General features: G+C 27.4%; 1 protein-coding gene across 2 annotated transcripts in view; it reads right to left on the bottom strand.

Annotated features, from left to right (window-relative positions):
- Positions 1-21,072, bottom strand: part of LOC100202465 (potassium voltage-gated channel subfamily H member 7) — a 65,304-nt gene that overhangs the window by 1,240 nt on the left and 42,992 nt on the right. For both annotated transcript variants that reach the window (XM_065805696.1, XM_065805697.1), the window contains exons 7-10: positions 12,933-13,201; positions 12,098-12,297; positions 11,743-11,995; positions 6,479-6,669 (exon numbers count right to left, since the gene is read on the bottom strand). In XM_065805696.1, coding sequence (XP_065661768.1) covers positions 6,479-6,669; positions 11,743-11,995; positions 12,098-12,297; positions 12,933-13,201 — 913 coding nt within the window. The remainder of the gene's footprint in view (positions 1-6,478; positions 6,670-11,742; positions 11,996-12,097; positions 12,298-12,932; positions 13,202-21,072) is intronic.

Below are 21,072 nucleotides of genomic sequence, written 5' to 3'. Positions count from 1 at the left end.
TAGACTGATCATTTGTTTTTATAATTTTTTTACTTTTTTAAATGCAGACATGAAAACTTATTTTCATGTCTGCATTTAGAAATTAATTCAGATTTTTTATACAATAAATTTTTATGATCTAAATGAGTAATAATTTCAAATTTTTCTTGTAAACATAGTATACATTTTTTGGAAATGTTATTAAAGGCAGGCGCAGTTTTTAGGATCTTCATTTTTTTTCTTTTAGTTTGGCAACTAAAAGAAAAAAATGATATTTTTTTTTTTTAGTTGCCAAACATATTTAGACAGCATAGTCGCTTTTGAGTACTTTTTATGTTTAAAAGATTGTTTGTGGTTGGCATAACATTTTTTCCATTTGCCCTCGGTTAAGCCAATATATTGTTTATCAGGGTTGTTTTGTGAGGAAACAATGCATTTGTAAATAATATTCTTAGATAAGCATTTGCCACTCATAGGGCAGTCAAGTTTTTGCGTGCAGTTACAGTTTTCAGTATTTTTTTCTTTGAGAAATTCATTTTTATTAATCAATGCAAAATTATGGCCTTTTATAATTCTTTCAATATTTTTTGTACAGCTATAGCTTACCTTAATAGTGTTTTTGTTAAAAATTTTGTGCAATTTATTAGAGGGAGGGAAATGTTTGTCAATTAATTTTAAAAACGCTATTCCAATGTTTGTTGAAACATTTTTGCTGTACGGAGGGTTAAACCAAATTATATTTCTATTTCTGTTTCGCTTTTTTGCAATTTTTGTTTCAAATTTTAGCTCGAAATTTTTAAATCCGCTTTTTTTAAGAGCATCTTCATACACGTGTTTGAAAGAGTTAAAAATATTTTCATTAGAAGAGTTTTGATTTAGTCTATTGTTAATTGAAATAGGAATTTGTTTTAAGATTTTAGGGAGATGATTCGAATTTATATTAATATATGATAATTCATCATTAGGTTTTTTATAAGAATTTTCCAAGAGGTTAAATGTGACATCAAGGAAATTCACAATTTTTAAATTAATGTTTATTTCAATTTGGAAGCCAATGTTTTTGAAAATTTCTATAAGATTTTTTTTCTGACTTTGTCAAGTTGAGGCCCTGATTTTTTTGCCTTATTATTGGTGATGGCTTAATAATAATGCAAAAAAAATCAGGGCCTCAACATGACAAAGTCAGAAAAAATGTTATAGAAATTTTCAAAAACATTGGCTTCCAAATTGAAAAAAAACATTAATTTGAAAATTGTGAATTTCCTTGTTGTCACATTTAACCTCTCGGAAAATTCTTATAAAAAACCAAATGATGAATTATCATATATTATTATTATGTTTTTTTTAAACATCTTCGCTTCCAACAAGGCTGCAAGCAGCCACTAATTAAAGTCGGAAGTTACTGAAAAGTAAGAGAAAAGATGAAGATTGTAGAGCAAAATAACGATTGACGGACGACTAAAAAGATTGCAAATCATGAAAGCAAGATGAAGGAAGCGAATTACAAAGAGCTGATGTTTGAGGAAAAAAACTAGATGAATAAGCGTTTTTGGAGCACTTAGGAACAGTCACAGAAAAAGGATGACACTTAATTGAATGACGAGTAACATGAGAATGAATTATAGTAGATGGCACAAGAGACGCTAGCTCTTTAGAGCAGTGCCCATTATAGTATTTGTAGAAAAGAGAAAGAGAAGCAACATTAAGACGATGTGATAATAGTTGGAGGTTGGCTGCAAGAGCACGTCCAACTATGTTTACAATGCGTTTTTGCACCTTGTCTAGAAGAGAAAGGGCATCATTAGAAGATCCGCCCCAAATATCGCAACAATATTCCATACAAGGCCGGATTTGAGATTTGTAGAGATAGAGAATAGAATCCGAAGTAAGAAAGTGATGAGCTCGATAAAGAGATGCAACTTTAGCAGATGCTAATTTTGCAACTGATTTGATATATGGTTTCCAAGAAAGATTGGAAGTAAGAGTTAATCCTAGAAGATGAAGAGTAGGTGACTCATCGAGTACATCACCGTTCATAAATATAGGAAGATCTAAATTATTGCGATAACGATTGGCTGAAAAAAATTGAATTTGTTTTATCTGAATTAAAGTTCACCAGCCACTGTGAGCCCCATGCTGTAGCAGAAGTGAGATCCTTTTCAAGCTCAAATGCCCCCTCCAAGCAATCAGAGGGTGATGGTTTCTTATCATGACAAGAATAAATGGTAGTATCATCAGCAAACAATACCACCTTAGATGTGAGAATATCTGGAAGATCGTTAATGTAAATTAAAAAGAGTATAGGGCCAAGGATAGAACCTTGAGGAACCCCTGAAGTTACAGAATAAGAAGAAGAGTGTTGTCCAATGAGGACAACTTTTATGCTACGATTGGAAAGGAAGGATTCAATGATCTTAAAGATGTTGCCGGATACACCATAAGAAGAAAGCTTATGGAGAAGACCAGCATGCCAAACTTTATTAAAAATCTTTTGAAATGTCAAGAGCGATAGCCTTAACCTCTCCACCTTTATCTAATGCACGATAAAACCTGTCAGTTATAACTGTTAGCAAATCAGCTGTAGAGCGAGAAGATCGAAATCCATATTGATGGTCAGAAAGTAAGTTATTAGATTCAAAATGAGAAATTAAGTGTTTGTTAATTAAAGATTCAAAAACCTTGCTTATGATAGGAAAAAGACTTATGGGACCGTAGTTAGACGAATCAGATCGCTCTCCAGAATTTTTGAAGATAGGGATAACAGATGCCGCTTTCCAGCAGGCTGGAAAACAAGACTCTGATAAGCACTTGTTGAATAGTTTTGAGAGTATAGACGACAGCTCCGAAAAACACTTCTGCAAGACAATAACAGGTATGTTGTCCAGGCCATTAGCTGTAGAAGAGTCTAGGCAGGAAATCACTTTAGATACAGATGCTGGAGTGATATGAATGTCAAGCAATGGATCGACCTGTTTGTTGGCAATATCAGGTAGAATGCAACTAGTGGAATCAAGAGATGATATTGATGAAAAGTTTTTAGCAAACAGTTCAGCTTTGTCGTTAGGTGAGGTGACAAAGTCTGAACCATACAAGAGTGGTGGAATTATAGATTTGCCTTTATTATTGATATTATTAAAGATTCTCCAGAAGTCACGAGAGCCTAATTTTTGAGATGAGATACGAGATTTCATGACCTGAGAATAGCGGGTTTTGGCGTTAGACAAAACCTTTTTACAATTGTTTCTAGCAGTAATAAACAGACGCCTGTTTTCTGCAGAATTGTTTTGCTGATAAATATGGAAGTAACGGTTTCGATTGGCAATCGCAGCAGCACAGTGTGAAGAAAACCATGGAGGAGAGTGAGGCTTGACCTGGAATCGTCGAGAGGGAATAAAAGATTCCATGCCAGCCTGAATCCACGAAGTTATGTATGAAGCACATTTGTCGACAGGAAGACAAAAGATTTCTACCCAAGGGCCATCACGAAGAAAATCATGGAAAGAATCCCAGTCAGCTTTACTGTAGTTGTAAGAGGTTTGATAATAGGGGGATTCAGGTGATGAAGAAGAATGAGATATTAGTGTTAGAGAGATCAAACTGTGATCAGAAGCACCTAAGGGTGAATGTGGAGAAACTGAGCACTGACTAGGATCAGAAACAAGACATAAGTCGAGTAGAGAAGGTAAATGATTCGGGTTGTCTGGAAAGCAAGTTGGAAAGTTGACTATTTGAGTTAGGGATTGAGAAAGGCAAAAGTTGTGGGCTTTAATGCCTGCCGAATCACTGACACTAGAGCCAAGCCATTCAGAGTGGTGAGCATTAAAGGCACCAACAACAATTATAGAACAAAGAGAAAGGCAATAGAGTGAAGTGGTGCTAAACGAACGCACATAAAAAAATAATCTGTGGATTCAAACCTAGTTTCACAACAAATGGGTGAATTCTTATGAATGTAAATGCCGAGGCCAAGCATGTGACTATTAGAGTCTTTACGAATTAGAGGAAGATAACCATCAACACTAAGATCACAAGATGAGACAGCCAAACTCAAATTAGTCTCACAAAGAGCAAGTAGGTCTGGTGAACTTTGCAAGAGATAAGACTCAACAGAAGAAAAGTTACTTCGAAGACCACGAGTATTAGTGAATGATAGGTTTAGAGAACTTAGTGGTGATGATGGTTTTTTGTGTTTTATAGTTTTTGGTACTTTATTCATTTTTAAATTAGATTGAAGAACTTGACTCAAAGCATAGATAGTACTCAGAACACTAAAAGTCCCTAAAACACATTATTTAAGTTTGCAATTTTGAACTAATTTTCCTGACCACAAACCACATCAAATCAAAGGGTAGCCCAAATGAAGTTCAATTGGCCTAATATACATATATACATATATATATATATATATATATATATATATATATATATATATATATATATATATATATATATATATTTATATAATATATATATATGTATGTATATATATATATATATATATACATATATATATATATATATATATATATATATATATATATATATATATACATATATATATATATATATATAATATATATATATATATATATATATGTATATATGTATATTATATATATGTATATATGTATATATGTATATTATATGTATATTATATATGTATGTATGTATATATGTATATTATATGTATATATATATATATATATATATATATATATATATATATATATATATATATATATATATATATATGTATATATGTATACATATTATTCATTTAATATAATATTATTAATATAATATTATTATAAATATTAATATTATAATTAATATAAATATTAATATTAATATAAATTCGAATCATCTCCCTAAAATCTTAAAACAAATTCCTATTTCAATTAACAGTAGACTAAATCAAAACTCTTCTAATGAAAATATTTTTAACTCTTTCAAACACGTGTATGAAGATGCTCTTAAAAAAAGCGGATTTAAAAATTTCGAGCTAAAATTTGAAACAAAAATTGCAAAAAAGCGAAACAGAAATAGAAATATAATTTGGTTTAACCCTCCGTACAGCAAAAATGTTTCAACAAACATTGGAATAGCGTTTTTAAAATTAATTGACAAACATTTCCCTCCCTCTAATAAATTGCACAAAATTTTTAACAAAAATACTATTAAGATAAGCTATAGCTGTACAAAAAATATTGAAAGAATTATAAAAGGCCATAATTTTGCATTGATTAATAAAAATGAATTTCTCAAAGAAAAAAATACTGAAAACTGTAACTGCACGCAAAAACTTGACTGCCCTATGAGTGGCAAATGCTTATCTAAGAATATTATTTACAAATGCATTGTTTCCTCACAAAACAACCCTGATAAACAATATATTGGCTTAACCGAGGGCAAATGGAAAAAATGTTATGCCAACCACAAACAATCTTTTAAACATAAAAAGTACTCAAAAGCGACTATGCTGTCTAAATATGTTTGGCAACTAAAAAAAAAAAATATCATTTTTTTCTTTTAGTTGCCAAACTAAAAGAAAAAAAATGAAGATCCTAAAAACTGCGCCTGCCTTTAATAACATTTCCAAAAAATGTATACTATGTTTACAAGAAAAATTTGAAATTATTACTCATTTAGATCATAAAAATTTATTGTATAAAAAATCTGAATTAATTTCTAAATGCAGACATGAAAATAAGTTTTCATGTCTGCATTTAAAAAAGTAAAAAAATTATAAAAACAAATGATCAGTCTAATAATTTATCCTAATTCTAAAGAATTCTTTTTATGATTTTTAATTACCTAATGTAGTTGATGCAACTTCCTGGTTGCAAAACACTACAGCTATTAAATAATTAATAAAAACAGTTCCCAACTTCCTGTGAAATAATTTTTCTATAACTTGAATTTTTTTATGTTTAGACATTCTTCCTGATGAATCTACTGATGGTGAAACATTATGTTGAAGATAATATATATATATATATATATATATATATATATATATATATATATATATATATATATATATATATATATATATATATATATATATATATATATATATACATATATATATATATATATATATATATATATATATATATATATATATATATATATATATATATATATATATATATGTATATATATATACACACACACACATTTATAGTGGAGCGCATAAAGACATTTATGAATTTTTTTGTCGACCTAAGGGTTTGGTTGCAAAAAAAAAAAGAAAAAAAAAAGGAAAAAACAATGATGAATAAAAAAAAACTTATCGCTGCCCTAATCAAAACCTTAGTCGATGTAGTAGCAAGTGCTTTGCATGTTTTCCCTATATCAGTCGATGTATGTACTATAGCACCCACAGCATCCTATTTCAGTATGACGTTAGATTGTTGATCTAAGTGTACCCTTGTAGTTATATAATCATATATATAAAATATTATACATAAATATTAATTAAATTTTGTTTATGTACCTTTTTGGTAATGTCAACGGACAACTTTAAAGTATATTTTATCTTATTTAGTTCTTCAGGGAAAAGTGCAAGAGCTTCAAATAAACTATCTATGTTAATACTGTGTACAATACTATAGGATGTAGATTTAACTTCACAAACCGATTTCTCTGGTCGTTCAACAAGTCGTTTTCCAAACGAATCACCAGGCCCTTAAAAAAAAGCAATAATATAATATATATATATATATATATATCTATATATATATATATATATATGTATATATATATATATATATATATATATATATATATATATATATATATATATATATGTATATATATATATATATATATATATATATATATATATATATATATATATATTATATATAGTTTAAATAAAAATATAACAAAATATGCAATAAACATACATTCTAGTTGTAAACAATTCTACAAAGTTTAATTAAAACTTAATTTAAATAAAAATCAGACACCATTGTTAAAAAAATTATTCATAATTTTTAAAACTTCGTTATAAATCATGGCAGCGCTGTGGAGTCAGAGTCACAACAGAGTCGGAGTCGTTAAACAAAATCGTGACTCTGACTAGTAAATTTTCTTGGTATTGCACATGCATGTACAAAATATTCAATTAACTTTATATCATAGATCATCCTAGTCATATTTTAAAAATCCGGAAAAATGTTTGAATAAACTATCCGGAAAAAATCTGGTATTTATTTTACCTTAATTTCTTTTTAACTTTGCTTTTAGCCAAGTTGTTTCTAATTTTTTTTGACATTTTCATAATTTTTTATGAGTGATAAATGAAAAAGCTTAAAAAACAAATATATTACAAAAATATATACCTCAACTTGCATGTATTGAGAATGTTTTGGATATCCAGAAAAACTATAAGTTGAAAAAAATATCCGGAATTCAGGAAATATCCAGAAAAAGATAATCCCTGTTATATTAATATTAAACCTTCAAAAAACTTTTCATAAATTTGGCAAAAATTTTTTTTTTAAATTATTGCATAATATTTTTAAAGAATTCAAAAATTTTGCTTTGGAGTCAAAGTCGTACTCTAAAAATTTCAACAATTTAAGTCAGAGTCGGAGTCTGTACTTTTTTTTTTATGACTCCACACCCCTGAATCATGGTAAACTGACTCAAATTACCCTGTTTAGTGAAGTTACGTATGTCTGTCATATCTTTATCATTTTTCTATGAAATACGTTAACTCAGAAAACTATTGTACTTTAATAGATGTTTTAAATGCAAAAAAGCTTCACATGTTTAAAACACCAAAATAGAAATATGAAATATTTTTTTTATCTTTGAGAACAGTTTTCTAAATAATGCAAAGCTTTCTTGTGTTTCAACTACAACATGTTTCTCCATCTATTATCTAAATATTTCAAATTCACATTTTCCATATTTAATAGATAACATTCAAAATTGAAAGCTCAACTACTTATAAAATGTCTAAGCATGATGAAATTTAGTTGTTGGACGAAATTGAAGCGTAAGTTTAATCGAATTATCAATATACAAAATTTTATCTTGTATTATGATGTGTTATGATATTGAGATTATATTGAGATGTGTTATGAGAGATTAACTAATGTCATCTATTTATTTTCAGACAAAAATATTATGATTATGTAAAAAAAGTTGATGTGCTATGCTTTAAAACTGCTACACTGTGTTATTGTTATACCTAAGAGAAAAGTTTACAATAATCTGTTAAGAGCTTTTGGATAATGGAAAATCAACAAAACACTAGAAAGAACATATATAAGGCTTATATATGTTCTTTCTAGTGTTTTGTTGATTTATATTTGATTATAATTATCTGTTTTTTTCATGGCTTATATTATGAGCCATGAAAAAAAACAGATAACTGTAATATTTATAAGTCTGTAAAAGGTTTGGTAAAACACAGTTAAGAATAATTTTTATGCAAAACAAATAACTTAGTACTACAAAAAATTGTTCTCTTTACAACACAGATTTTAAAACAATGTGTATATTCAAAAAATATGTATATTCAAAAATGATTAACTTAAAAATATTCTAATTGGCAAATAATGGTCTACTGGAGCAAATAAAGTTAAAATCTTTTTTAAAAAAGATTAAAATCTTAAGTAAAAAGATAAAAAGGTTTTAATCCAAGTTGGCAAAAAACAATAGAATACATATCTCAACAAATACATGTGTACTTACACCATTTGAGTTTTCTGTTAACTAGGAGTAAGTAAAAAAATTTAAGAACTCATTAATATTGATGATTGTAAAAACTTGCATTTTAATTGAAGGGCTTATTGTAAAACAATGACAAGCCACAAAAACAAGTATTTGAGAAAAATGACTTTTATGTTTTATTTAAATCTATAAAATCAGTGCTTACAGTAAGATGATTTTATAATTATAGCTCCATTTTTAAGAATTATGCATCAATATCTTTTTGGCTATTGCGTATACTATTTATGATTATAAAAATGATAATAACTCATTTTTTAAAAAAGTGTGGCTTGTCATTGTTTCACATTGTTATAACATTTCATTGTTATAAATTCTGTCAAAATACTTTACTCTATTTTTTGATCATAACATTTATAATGTTATCCTTTAAATCAAATTATAAACATAAGGTTTTATGTCTTATTCACATAATCTTTACTATTTGCTTGTTAACACAACCTTTATTATTTGCTTGCTTACTTGATGGTTGCTATTTTTTTTAATTAAAATTTAAAAATTTAATGTAATTAATTAAGTTAATTAGTTAAGATTAAAAATGGTTGGAAAGATGTTAAAAGGTTTAACACTGGTAAAAAATCAAAAGCACTACTAAAATGAAAATACTTGCAATGGAATAACATCAAAAGTTGCAGTGGGATAACTTCAAAAAAATATATAAAAAATTACATAAATTTTTCTTTATGTAATTTTATTTTAATTTTTGATTATTGAAAAAAAACTCCAATATGTACTCTCAAGTCCCTTAAATCCTTAAATCTTGTCTGAAACCGTAAACTAATATACTTTTTTTTCTATATCAAAAGATGAAGGAATCAGCATGTTCAAATATTCTTATAGTCTAAATAAATCCTATTAGTAAAGACCTTGTTTTAAAAGAATTAATTGTTGATCCTTCTATTAATAATATTTTCATGTTATTCCAGTAATTGTATTTTTATGTTATTTCAGTACTTGTACCTTGGTGTTCTATCAGTATTATACCAGCTTGATGTTCTACCAGTAATATACCAGCTTGATGTTCTACCAGTAACATACCAACTTGATGTTCTGCCAGTAATATACCAATTTGATGTTCTACAAGTAATATATCAGCTTAATGTTCTACCAGTAAAATACCAGTTTGATGTTCTACCAGTAATGCATCAGCTTAATGCTTTTCCAGTAGTGTACCAGCTTGATGTTCTACTAGTAACATACCAGCTTGATGTTCTACAAGCTTTTCACTAATATTTAAGTAGCTGCAGTAGTTGCATTAGTTTGATTTCAGAAATTTTGTTTTTAATCTTATTTCAGTAATTGCATTTTAGATGTTATTTTAGTTATCAATTAATTTGATATCTATTACTAAAACAGTATATATATATATATATATATATATATATATATATATATATATATATATATATATATATATATATATATATATATATATATATATATATATATATATATATATATATATATATATATATATATTAATTATTTTAGTATTGTATTATTTAATCCCATTTCCAGTATTGATCTTTTGACATTAACCCAGTAAATAATGGGTGATAACTTAAAAATGAGAATAACTCTAACCCTCTGAAATCTAACCGCAAAGGTCAAAAAAAGAAAAGTACTCCTATGTGAAACTATACTCTCTCTGTTTACAAACTTATTATATGTTTTGTTTTACATCAGCTAATTCAGTTGTGCTTAAAATGCTGTCAAAACAAGATGTACTACGTGAGCGCATTGTACAGTTCTATAAAATGCACGAAAATCTCGGAAAAAAGTTTACTGTGAATCATTTTAAAACCAAAAATGTTCCAGTTTCAACTATTTACCATATTTTGGCATCCTTAACAACCAATTGTAAAAGTGGTAGTGGAAGACCAGCTAAAATAATGAACAAGAAGGGACTTCGTTTGCTTCATGGTGCTTTCAACAACAATGATTCAATAAGTCAACGAGATGCTGGAGAAAAGTTCAAGTGTACGCAGCCTTATATCTGCAAATCATTGAAAAAACAAGGAATAGTCTGCCAAAAAAAAAACAAGAGCATCGGAATACACTGAGCAACAAATATCAACCGCAAAATCTTAATGTCACTGGATAACTCGAAATTACTCTGGAAAATACTCTGGAAAATGTTTTGTTTTGGATGACGAAAGTTACTTCCCCCTCTCCAAAACGCAAGTTCCAAGAAATGATCGATATTATGCAGATATTATCCACAACACCTACCAAAGTAAAATACAAATATAAACACAAGTTTGAGCAGAAAATGATGCTGTACATTGCCATATCTGAGAGTGGAATTTCCAAGCCATTGTTTAAGCCAAGTGGTTTGGCTATTAATCAAGAAGTATACCAAAATCATTGTTTAAAGAAAATATTGATTCCATTTCTTCAAAAATATCATTCAGATGGCAATTACTTGATTTGGCCAGATAAAGCAACATCGCATTATGCCAAAAAAACACAAGTCTTCTTGGAAAGCCAAAACAACCCATATGTACCAAAAAACCTTAATTTGAAAAACTTGGCTCAGTGTCGCCCAATAGAAGATTTTTTTGGATATTTGAGTTTGTTAGTATAAAAAAACAACTGTAGAGCTAAAAATTGCAAACAATTGATTACCTTAATCAAAAGATGCATTAGTCAAATCAATATAAATGGTGTACAATGCTCCTGTTCAAACATCATGACAAAACAATGTTAAACTGCTGATGATAGACCATATTCGAATGTTCACTAATTTTTTCTTAAAGATAAGTGATGTACCTTCAATTAAAATAAATATAACTTTCTTTTTCTAAACATTTATTTTTATTATAACCTGATGTGAAATTCTCATTTTTTTAGTTACCACCTGTTAATTGTTGATAATATTTTACTATTTTGTCTACAAAATAAACTAATTACTCCTTAAAATATTTCTAAACAAAACTGATTTTTATTATAAAAGGTTTTTATGAGAAAGCTGTCACCACACACACAAAAAAAAAGCAAAAGAGTTTTTTTTACCAATGAGACCAATGAGTTCTTCCTCACAGCTAACTTCAAATGCTCCTGAAACTACAAAATAAACTGAGTTCAACAACTCAGAATTAGTAATAAGTATGTCACCAGGGGGTGTTCTTAAGACCCAAAAATATCGAGAAACTGATCGTAGAGCTTTTTTTGACATGTTTTTAAAACATGGTTCCTTCTCAAGAATTTTTTTATGAATGCGTAAACAGAGATCTGATTGGAGGTCACGTGGAAAACCATTCATTATCTAAAGTAAAGGAGAAAGAAAATACTCAACAAACAAACTTCTCTGAAAGTTAAAAACTTTCAAAGAGCTTTGTTTAACAAGTTTAATTAAGATCTTTAATACTTTTTCTCGGTTAACTCCTTTTGTTACTGTCCAAGTAGCTATAAAATAATCTTCAAGACGGGATCCAATGCTATTTGGAACTTTATATGTCTTGACAAAATGTTGTATTGCATTCAATTGTGCTGAATATTCATTTGTTGCATGATAAAGTTGTGCAATAATGTTATTGACTTTTGCAAATATAAAAGCATACAGTACACCTAAAAACATAAACATAAGTACACCGAGAAAAATAAAAGCATATAAAGCTTGTATATACTAATAAAAAAAATTAAAAGTAATAATAAACTTATAAAATTTAACCACTTAACCACTTTTACTAAAATTTTAATAAAATCTTCTTGAAGAAACTGTTTATATAAAGATTTTGTAATTTTTCATAGTTTTTTATGACTTTACAAATATGACTTTACAAAGCTACCAGTATTTACTTAAGATATTACTTTTTTTTAAAAAAAAGAAAAAGAAAAGGAATATTTTAACGGTTTACGGTTTGTCTTAACGGTTCACTTTATGGTTATTAAAAGCTTATAATTATGCTGATAATATAATATTATTATTATTGATATTGCGATTGCATTTTTTCAATAGTATAAATATAAAAGACTAACATTAAAGTTTTATATGTGACCTAGGCTTTTTTAAAGAAAAAGTTACAATGAATGTGCAAACTTTATTTACAAAAAGTCTAAGTCACATATTGGCAAAGATTTTTCAGTTAAAAGTATAATCAATGGCCTCACCTAAATATAAGCCATGGCCTCACCTAAAGGCCTCACCTAAAGTTATTACATAAGAGAAAATACATAAGAAAAAACAAAGATTTTTTTCTTACAACTAAAAATCATTGCAAATATTGTAAAATATTTTTCTGTCAAGGTATCTGCAGCATTTCCCCAATTTCCAAATCCGCATGTTGACAAAATTGTCACAGCAAAATATAAAGCTGTAATGTAACAATCTACAATAACTGGACCTTTTCCATTAGCAATTAATGTTGTAATACTACCATTAATATTGGGATTCTCTATTAACATTAGATCACTTAACCATCCATTATTATTTGGTTTAACAATGACATCAATTTGGAATCCAATCAAATACCTGTAAAAAAAAAACACTAATCAAATAACTTTAAAACTAGACTCAAATTAAATACCTGAAAAAAAAATCTGAAGTTAAATTCTAGAAATATATAGAAACACCTGTGCTTAGAGAAGTTCTGACTTTAGACTTCACCCACTCGCCAAATAAAGTCTTGGAGTGGAACCATTTTACAAAAAAAAGCATTTAGACTCATGAATTAAAAATAAAAAACTTAAAAAACAACAAACCTAATAAATCAGATCATCAAGCACATAGGAACTATCATTGTCTAGTAATGTAACTAAGCAATTAGTCATAAAAGAATGAATTGTTCATTTGGGAAGCACCCATTCAGGGTATCAGCCAATATTTAAAGGTAGATTTCCCTAATTTTACCCTGATATTTCCCTGATCCACTACCTGATTTAATTTGAAATTACCCAAACTTAACTTCAGAAAATTTAGACCTAGGTTCTTTTAGAAAAATGCTCTTCGAATACAAAATTATTAATACATTAAAAGTATTATGAGAGCCATCATATAAAGTATTTTATCTGCCAAATTTTTATATTACATGTACAGTATAAATTTAAATTAAGTTATGTAAGTTTGATGAAGAGCTATTTTCTCTGATTTCTCCCTGATTTTTCCTAAATTTAACCTAATTTCCCTGATATATTTTTGCAATATCTGAATTCCCTGACCTTACTCTGTTTTTCCTGATATATATATATATATATATATATATATATATATATATATATATATATATATATATATATAAATTAGTTGGAAATCACTAAACAAAAATTTTTTTTCATTTAAAACTGTGTTTCATCAATAAAGACTCATCAAATTTTCACACATTTGTGGAATTTGCTGACGCTATTATAAAATGAATTCTTTAAAAATGATTATATATGCTTTTTAAAAAAAATATTTTAAAAAAAAAGGATAAGTAATCAAGTAATCAATAAGTAAGACAATCTTTTAAAAATAAAAAGTATTCAAAAGACACCATATATATATATGGGAAAATATATATGGGAAAAGATAAAAATATTGATGATTTATTACTGAATTGGTCCATACTTAAAGCAACACCTGCATATAACAATATTTCCAAAAAATGCATACTATGCCTACAAGAACAATTTGAAATTACACATGCAAACTAAGAATGTTTATTAAACAAAAAATCTAAATTAATTTCTAAATGCAGGCACAAAAATAAGTTTCTCCTAAAAAACTATAAAAATATGTGAGCTCAAATAATAGTTACATTAAACACTCCTTTTAATAAACATTCATTTAAAAAAAAACATAAGTAATCATTTCTAAAGAATTCTTTTTATAATAGTGTCAGGCAAATTCCACACATGTGTGAAAATTTACAGTAGTTAAAACATTTGCAACTTCCTGTAATTTAATTTTTGGTATAAATTAAAGTTTTATCAATTTGATCATTCATTTCTGATGAAATTGATGAAACACAGTGTTAAATGAAAAAAAAATTTTGTCAATTGATTTTCTACTAATTTATAATTGCTCTGTTCTTTTAAGAACATTGAGTCTATTTTTTTAGAATACATTTTAAAATTGTTTAAATACATGCATATATATATATATATATATATATATATATATATATATATATATATATATATATATATATATATATATATATATATATATAATATATATATATATATATATATATATATATATATATATATATATATATATATATATATATATATATATATATATATGCATCTTTACATCATTTACACATCATCATGATAAACATAATTACGATAATCACCAACATCATTTCTTTCAACTAAAGAAATTCTCATTCATATGTAATGCAAGCTCATACGATATGTAATGCAAGCTCTTCAAGTATTCTTACTTCTACCACTACCATTTTCTCCTGAAGCAGCTACCTCTCAACATGCTGATACCCAAACCACTTTAATCCTTTCTAACAAATGTCATTCAATACAATGTTTTTTCTAATCTCTGCCTAAGATTATGACTCTTTTTCTAGTTATGCTAGAGTCATCATCTGATCATAATCCACCTGATTATCTCTTTCGGCAAATACTACACCATATTAATACTAAAGTTTATATAAATATGTAAGGATATTGTATGCCAGTATCTAAATAAACAGTAAACATAAATTTTTATATCCAAATATATCCATATTATGTATGCATAAATGCGCCTCTTACCTAATAATCTGGATCAAAGCAGGTATAGAAGTTTTTATTCTTCCTCATCAGTTTTAAGTCAAGCCTCATTCTACTATATTAAACTATAAACATTTCTTTCATCTTTTTCTTTTACATCTCTCTTGATTCAAAGGCAAATATTTTATTATTATTGTAAGAACTCAATGTAAAAAGGTCCTGTTTGATTCTAATTTCCGCTATTCTCAGTTTACTAAATCTTATATCTTATCTTAGATGCTAGGTTCTTGAGACTTTTGGAAATTATTTAACAGTGTCATTTACTAAGGTAAGTCTAACATTCCGTCTCTAACTCATGGGTTTGATCTTACTACTTCTTTCCTGAGGCAGAGTTATTTGCAAAGAATCTTTCCTCTGATTTGATTCTTAAATCTAATGGCCTTACTCATCCTGCTATTCCAGTTATTATCCTTTAGTTAGACATCCAAATCACTTTGACTTCTGATGCTAAATTCAATTCTCAATTAAAACCTTCTATGGGTTGTAGTTCAGACAATATTTCCACCATAGTGTACAAAATTCCTACTAAAATGTTTTCCAGAACTCTCTTTAATTTGCTAAGTGATTAATAAGTGCTAAGTAAGTAGATAGCATAAATATAACTATAAGCAAATACTGACATCATACATTGACATTGCAAATATTGACAGCGCATATTGACATCGCAAATATTGACATTGTACATTGACCTTGCAAATATTGACATCCCCATTGACATCACAAATATTGACATCACAAATTGACATCGCAAATGGAGAAAGTGAAGAATTCTCTCCAAACTATTAATAAGCGCTAAATATAAAAAAAAAGCTGAAAAAAAAATTATAAAAAAAAACAAATCAACTAAAAGCATAGTAAATGTTGTGTTTTCTCATTTATTCATTATCTATCATGTCGTCTCATCCACTCTTTTTCATTTTTTCTGTTATTAGTCTTCTTTAAGTATTATTGTTCTTCTTTTTGATTTTTTTTTTTAGTTCTTATCTAAATTATTACTATCTTTATTATTACTTTTTGTTGTTCGTTTGTTTTATACTTAATATTTTAATTATATGAGTGACCAAACCAAACCAAACCTGTTTTTGTAAAACTGTAAACAAATTTATAACTTTTTAATTTTATGGTTAAATAAATTGATAAAAAAAATAATAATAAAAATATATGGTTCCAATATTTAAAAACTCTAGAAAACACTTTGATCTCTGCAACTATCCTATGATTAGTCTTCTCTCTATTATTAGTTTCTTTATATAAAGGTTTTGAGATTGTAAAACCATTTCCTTCTAACCGCAGTGTTAAAATCATTCTCCAAAGCATACACTTCTTCATTTCCAGCAACATTTGAGGTACTGCAAGGTTCTATCTTTGCTCTTTTATTGTTTTTCATCTACAATAATAATTTTCCTTACAACCTTACACCTAAAGTAACTCAAATTTATACTCTTGTCTTAACAAAAAGTCTTCACTATTTGATTGCTTAAAACAAGCGGCTGATCTTTATTCTGATTTCTTTTTTGTAACAGCTTGGGGATTGCATCGACCTATGTGTTTTAACTCCAAACAAACTCAGTTAATTACGGCAAATAACTATTACAATATTGCTGACACTCTTATATTGACGAATAACAACCCTCACACTCTCAGAAAAGGTCCAAAAGCACATTGTAAATGTAGTTGCACCTGCTTTATCTGCTAAGCTTGAGCCACTCTCCCTTCCTCATAAGGTTGCATCTCTTTCTTTTTTCTACAAATACTATCATGGTCGCTGCTCAAACGCGTTATCATCTCTAGTTCAATCAACCAAAACTTATTCTTGCTTAGCTTATCATTCAGCAAAGGTACATCCCTTTACTGTACCTTTCCCTTTATACTACAAAAATTTTTATTTAATTTTTTTCCTCACACATCAACAAAACCTCAAAACTCTCACCCATCTTCTTTTTTTTTTAACTCATACAACCTACAACTTTTTAAGTTTTCTCTTTAACTCTATTCTTTAATTTCTAGTGACTCATAACTTAATAGTGATGAATTAGTTAAAATTTATATATATATATATATATATATATATATATATATATATATATATATATATATATATATGTATATATACATATATATTTTATATATATATATATATAATATATATATATATATATATATATATATATATAAATATATATACATACATATATATATATATGTATATATACATATATATTTTATATATATATATATATAATATATATATATATATATATATATATATATATATATATATATATATATATAATATATATACATATATATATATATATATATAATTATAGTTAAAAACGATAAAGAAAAAACTTTTATTATGGAACTTTAAGTTTCATGCCTAACGGCAATCATCAGCCATATATAACAAAATTAAAAATAAAACGTAAAATTACAATTAGAATTACAGTGGCGTGAGTTCTAATGACTCCATGGAAACAAAATTTTAACGCATATGTAAATTTAGTATAACGTGACGTAAACGTGATGTAAACCAACCAGGATCAATCTTCGGTATCAAAAGAGGAAATAAGGAACTTATTTTTGTGCCTGCACTTCGAGATTATTTCGCTTCTTGTATTTAGTAGGTTTTCTCCTTTATACATCAAAATTTGGAACTTCTCGTTCAAACAAAGGTTACAAACTCTTGATGTTGGGTTGTATGGTTTGCATTTTTTAACAACCCTCCATCTGATAAAAAGTGTAAAGTTATTATCTTTTAATTTCCATACTTCTTTTGATAGCTCTGGATCATTCTTGTACCTAACTGCATTAAAAGATTTTAAATAGTTTGCATTCCGAACTTTAAAAGGTGTTTCGCTAATTCCAAAATACACTTTTTCTTTATATTCCGGATTATTTGAATAGATGGTGGCCTGATAAACAATGTTGTTGGAAAGGCAATGGTTGTTCACGGGACATTTGGTTTTTTCAATGCAGTTGCATTTAATTTCATTAGTTTTTGCCTCCTTATGTAAAATGCTTTTGTTGTGAGAGTTAATAATGGATTTTATGTTTGGCATGCAGGAATAACTTACTTTGATTGTGTTTCTATTAAATGTTTTACGAAGTCTGTGGTTAACTGGAAAGTGGAGGTCAATGAGGTTCAAAAAACATTTACCTATTTTTGTAACAACATTTGCACTGAAAGGAGGATTATACCAAATTATCTTGCGTTTATGGTTGCCGTTTGTTGATTTTATACATGGATGGTATGCAAGTTCGCAATTGTAAGCCAATTTTTTCAAGGCTTCTTGATAAGGAGGAATACTTTCTTTAAAAATCGATTCACTCAACGATGCTGCTGATAATCTTAATTCAATAGTCTTAGGAATACTTTTTATTACACTCGGTGGATGGTTAGAACTAATATGTATATAATTCAGTATATTATCTGGTTTGCGATATGGCTGAAAAGAACCATCGTTAAGGTTTAGCGTTAAATCGAGATAGTTAACTATTTTCAAATTACATTTAATAGGGATAAGAAGATTATTATATTGTTATTTTTAAAAATTTGTACAAAATGTTTCTTTATCCTCTCCATTTCCTGATCACTTTTATTCCTAAACAAAGCTAGTCCATCATCTTGATATATGCTGAAATTGCTTTTATCATAAAACTGCGAGATTTTCCTCCCATTTTCTTAATCCAAGCAGTTCCATTGCTAAATAATAATAATTTTCTTGCATGGTGTATAAAAAAGTTATTGCATTTTTTAGTAGGTTTTCATTATTCGATGGATAAAAATCATTAATATCAAAGACTAAGAACTTACAGAATTGCTTTTCGTTTATGATTTGAAACCAATGTATAACATTTTGAGTGTTTTGCCATTGGTTAAAAAATAGCTTCTTTCTCAGGAATTAATGTTGGATACAATAGATTTTGAAATTCTTCCAATCTCATTTTTAACAGGATTAATTAGTCTAACAGTTGGTTTATCTAGGAAGTTCTCTTTATGGTCTTTTAGAGTTATGAAACAATCTGCAGTACCGTTAATTTCAATTTTATTGTATACATCATGGTTGATTAAGATTTTTTTACCTTGTTTATTTACTTGATCTTTGAGTTTAAGGTCCGCCTTTTTATACGTGGAAGTAATTGCATTATTAAGGAGATGGTTGTATTGATCTTTGGATAGTTTGTACATGTTTGATGTTTTGTCAGCTAAAGTTAAAGTTTTTTTCGAGGTTCATATAGATTTTATATCGTTTGCTATTTTTTCTTGAAAAACATAGTTGATTTTCCAAAATTTGATGGTTTTAACAAGATTAATTAAATTATTTTCGAAAGCACACATTTCCTTAATTTGCGGAGGACATTTAGAAGAACTAATACCGTAGTTAACGTAATCGAGATAATCTTTTTCATTCGATTGTTTGTTAATGAAAAAAAGCTCTTCCCACCTCATTCTTTTAATAAGCGTTTCGGTCTAATTTATCTATCTATCTATCTATCTATCTATCTATCTATATATATATATATATATATATATATATATATATATATATATATATATATACATACAGGCCCTATCAGAGGGGGAGCCACACGGGCCATATGACCTGGGCCTCCGATTTTGTTGGGGTCTCACATTTTCAAAACACATTTGTTAAACACGAAAAAAAATATCAAAGTAATTATTTTAATCTAATTATTCTAAACAATTTAACTTTAGGTTAACTTAAAATAATAAATTAATTTCTTTTTCATAATTACACATTTCCAAACCTAAATTTGACATGATAAAGATTACGCCATGTAATGACGCAATTAACCCTCCGTCGGGCGCGCTTGATCAAATTGATACAATTCAATTACTTTTAACTTGTACAAGTTTTTAAGTTATGACTTAATGTTCTGCCTTTTAGTAGCTTCATTTTTTCTTATATTTTTTAGTTGTACTTCAAACAAGATTAAATCAATTTGTTTTGAACTGTTTCTTATCATTTTGTATAAAATTGATATATTGCGCTTTTGTACATTGCGTTTTGTACGTTACATTTTATAACTTTGAGAATAGTAATACTTTTTTGTTCTGGTAAATATTTTTTAATTTTTAAACATAATTCGTTTTATAAATTTGTATAAGTTCGATTGATGTATAAATTTATTATATTTTCAAATTTCAATATTATTTCCAGACACCATTAAAATAAAGAAAAAATTTGATAGTGGTGCAAGTAAAAGGTGGCAGAGAAAAGAATTGGCCAAAGAAGCATGCACCAACTCAAAGAAAATATATTTGTTTTTAAAAAAATCACAAAACACAGCTCAAATTGAACAAGCAAACCAAACTCAAAGTGTGAGTGACAATGGTAACATTGAAAATATAGTTGTTCAGAATAGGTGATCGAGCGAATGGAAACTTTTAAGGTATTATTGAGCTTCTTAGCAAATATGAGCCACTTTTAGCTGAGCATGTTAAACATGTTCGAGAATCACAACAGTGTAAGCAGCGAATGCAAGCTCATTATCTTTCAACACGAATTCAGAACGAATTTATTGATATTTGTGGTTCACATGTTCAAACAGCAGTCCTTCACGAAATTGTGAAAGCAAAATATTTTTCAATAATAGTTGATGCTA

The sequence above is a fragment of the Hydra vulgaris genome, chromosome 09 (assembly GCF_038396675.1).
Source record: "Hydra vulgaris chromosome 09, alternate assembly HydraT2T_AEP".
In the NCBI taxonomy this organism is placed as follows: Eukaryota; Metazoa; Cnidaria; class Hydrozoa; order Anthoathecata; family Hydridae; genus Hydra; species Hydra vulgaris.
The sequence above is the reverse complement of the archived record's forward strand: the minus strand, read 5'-3'. Positions and strand labels throughout refer to the sequence as shown.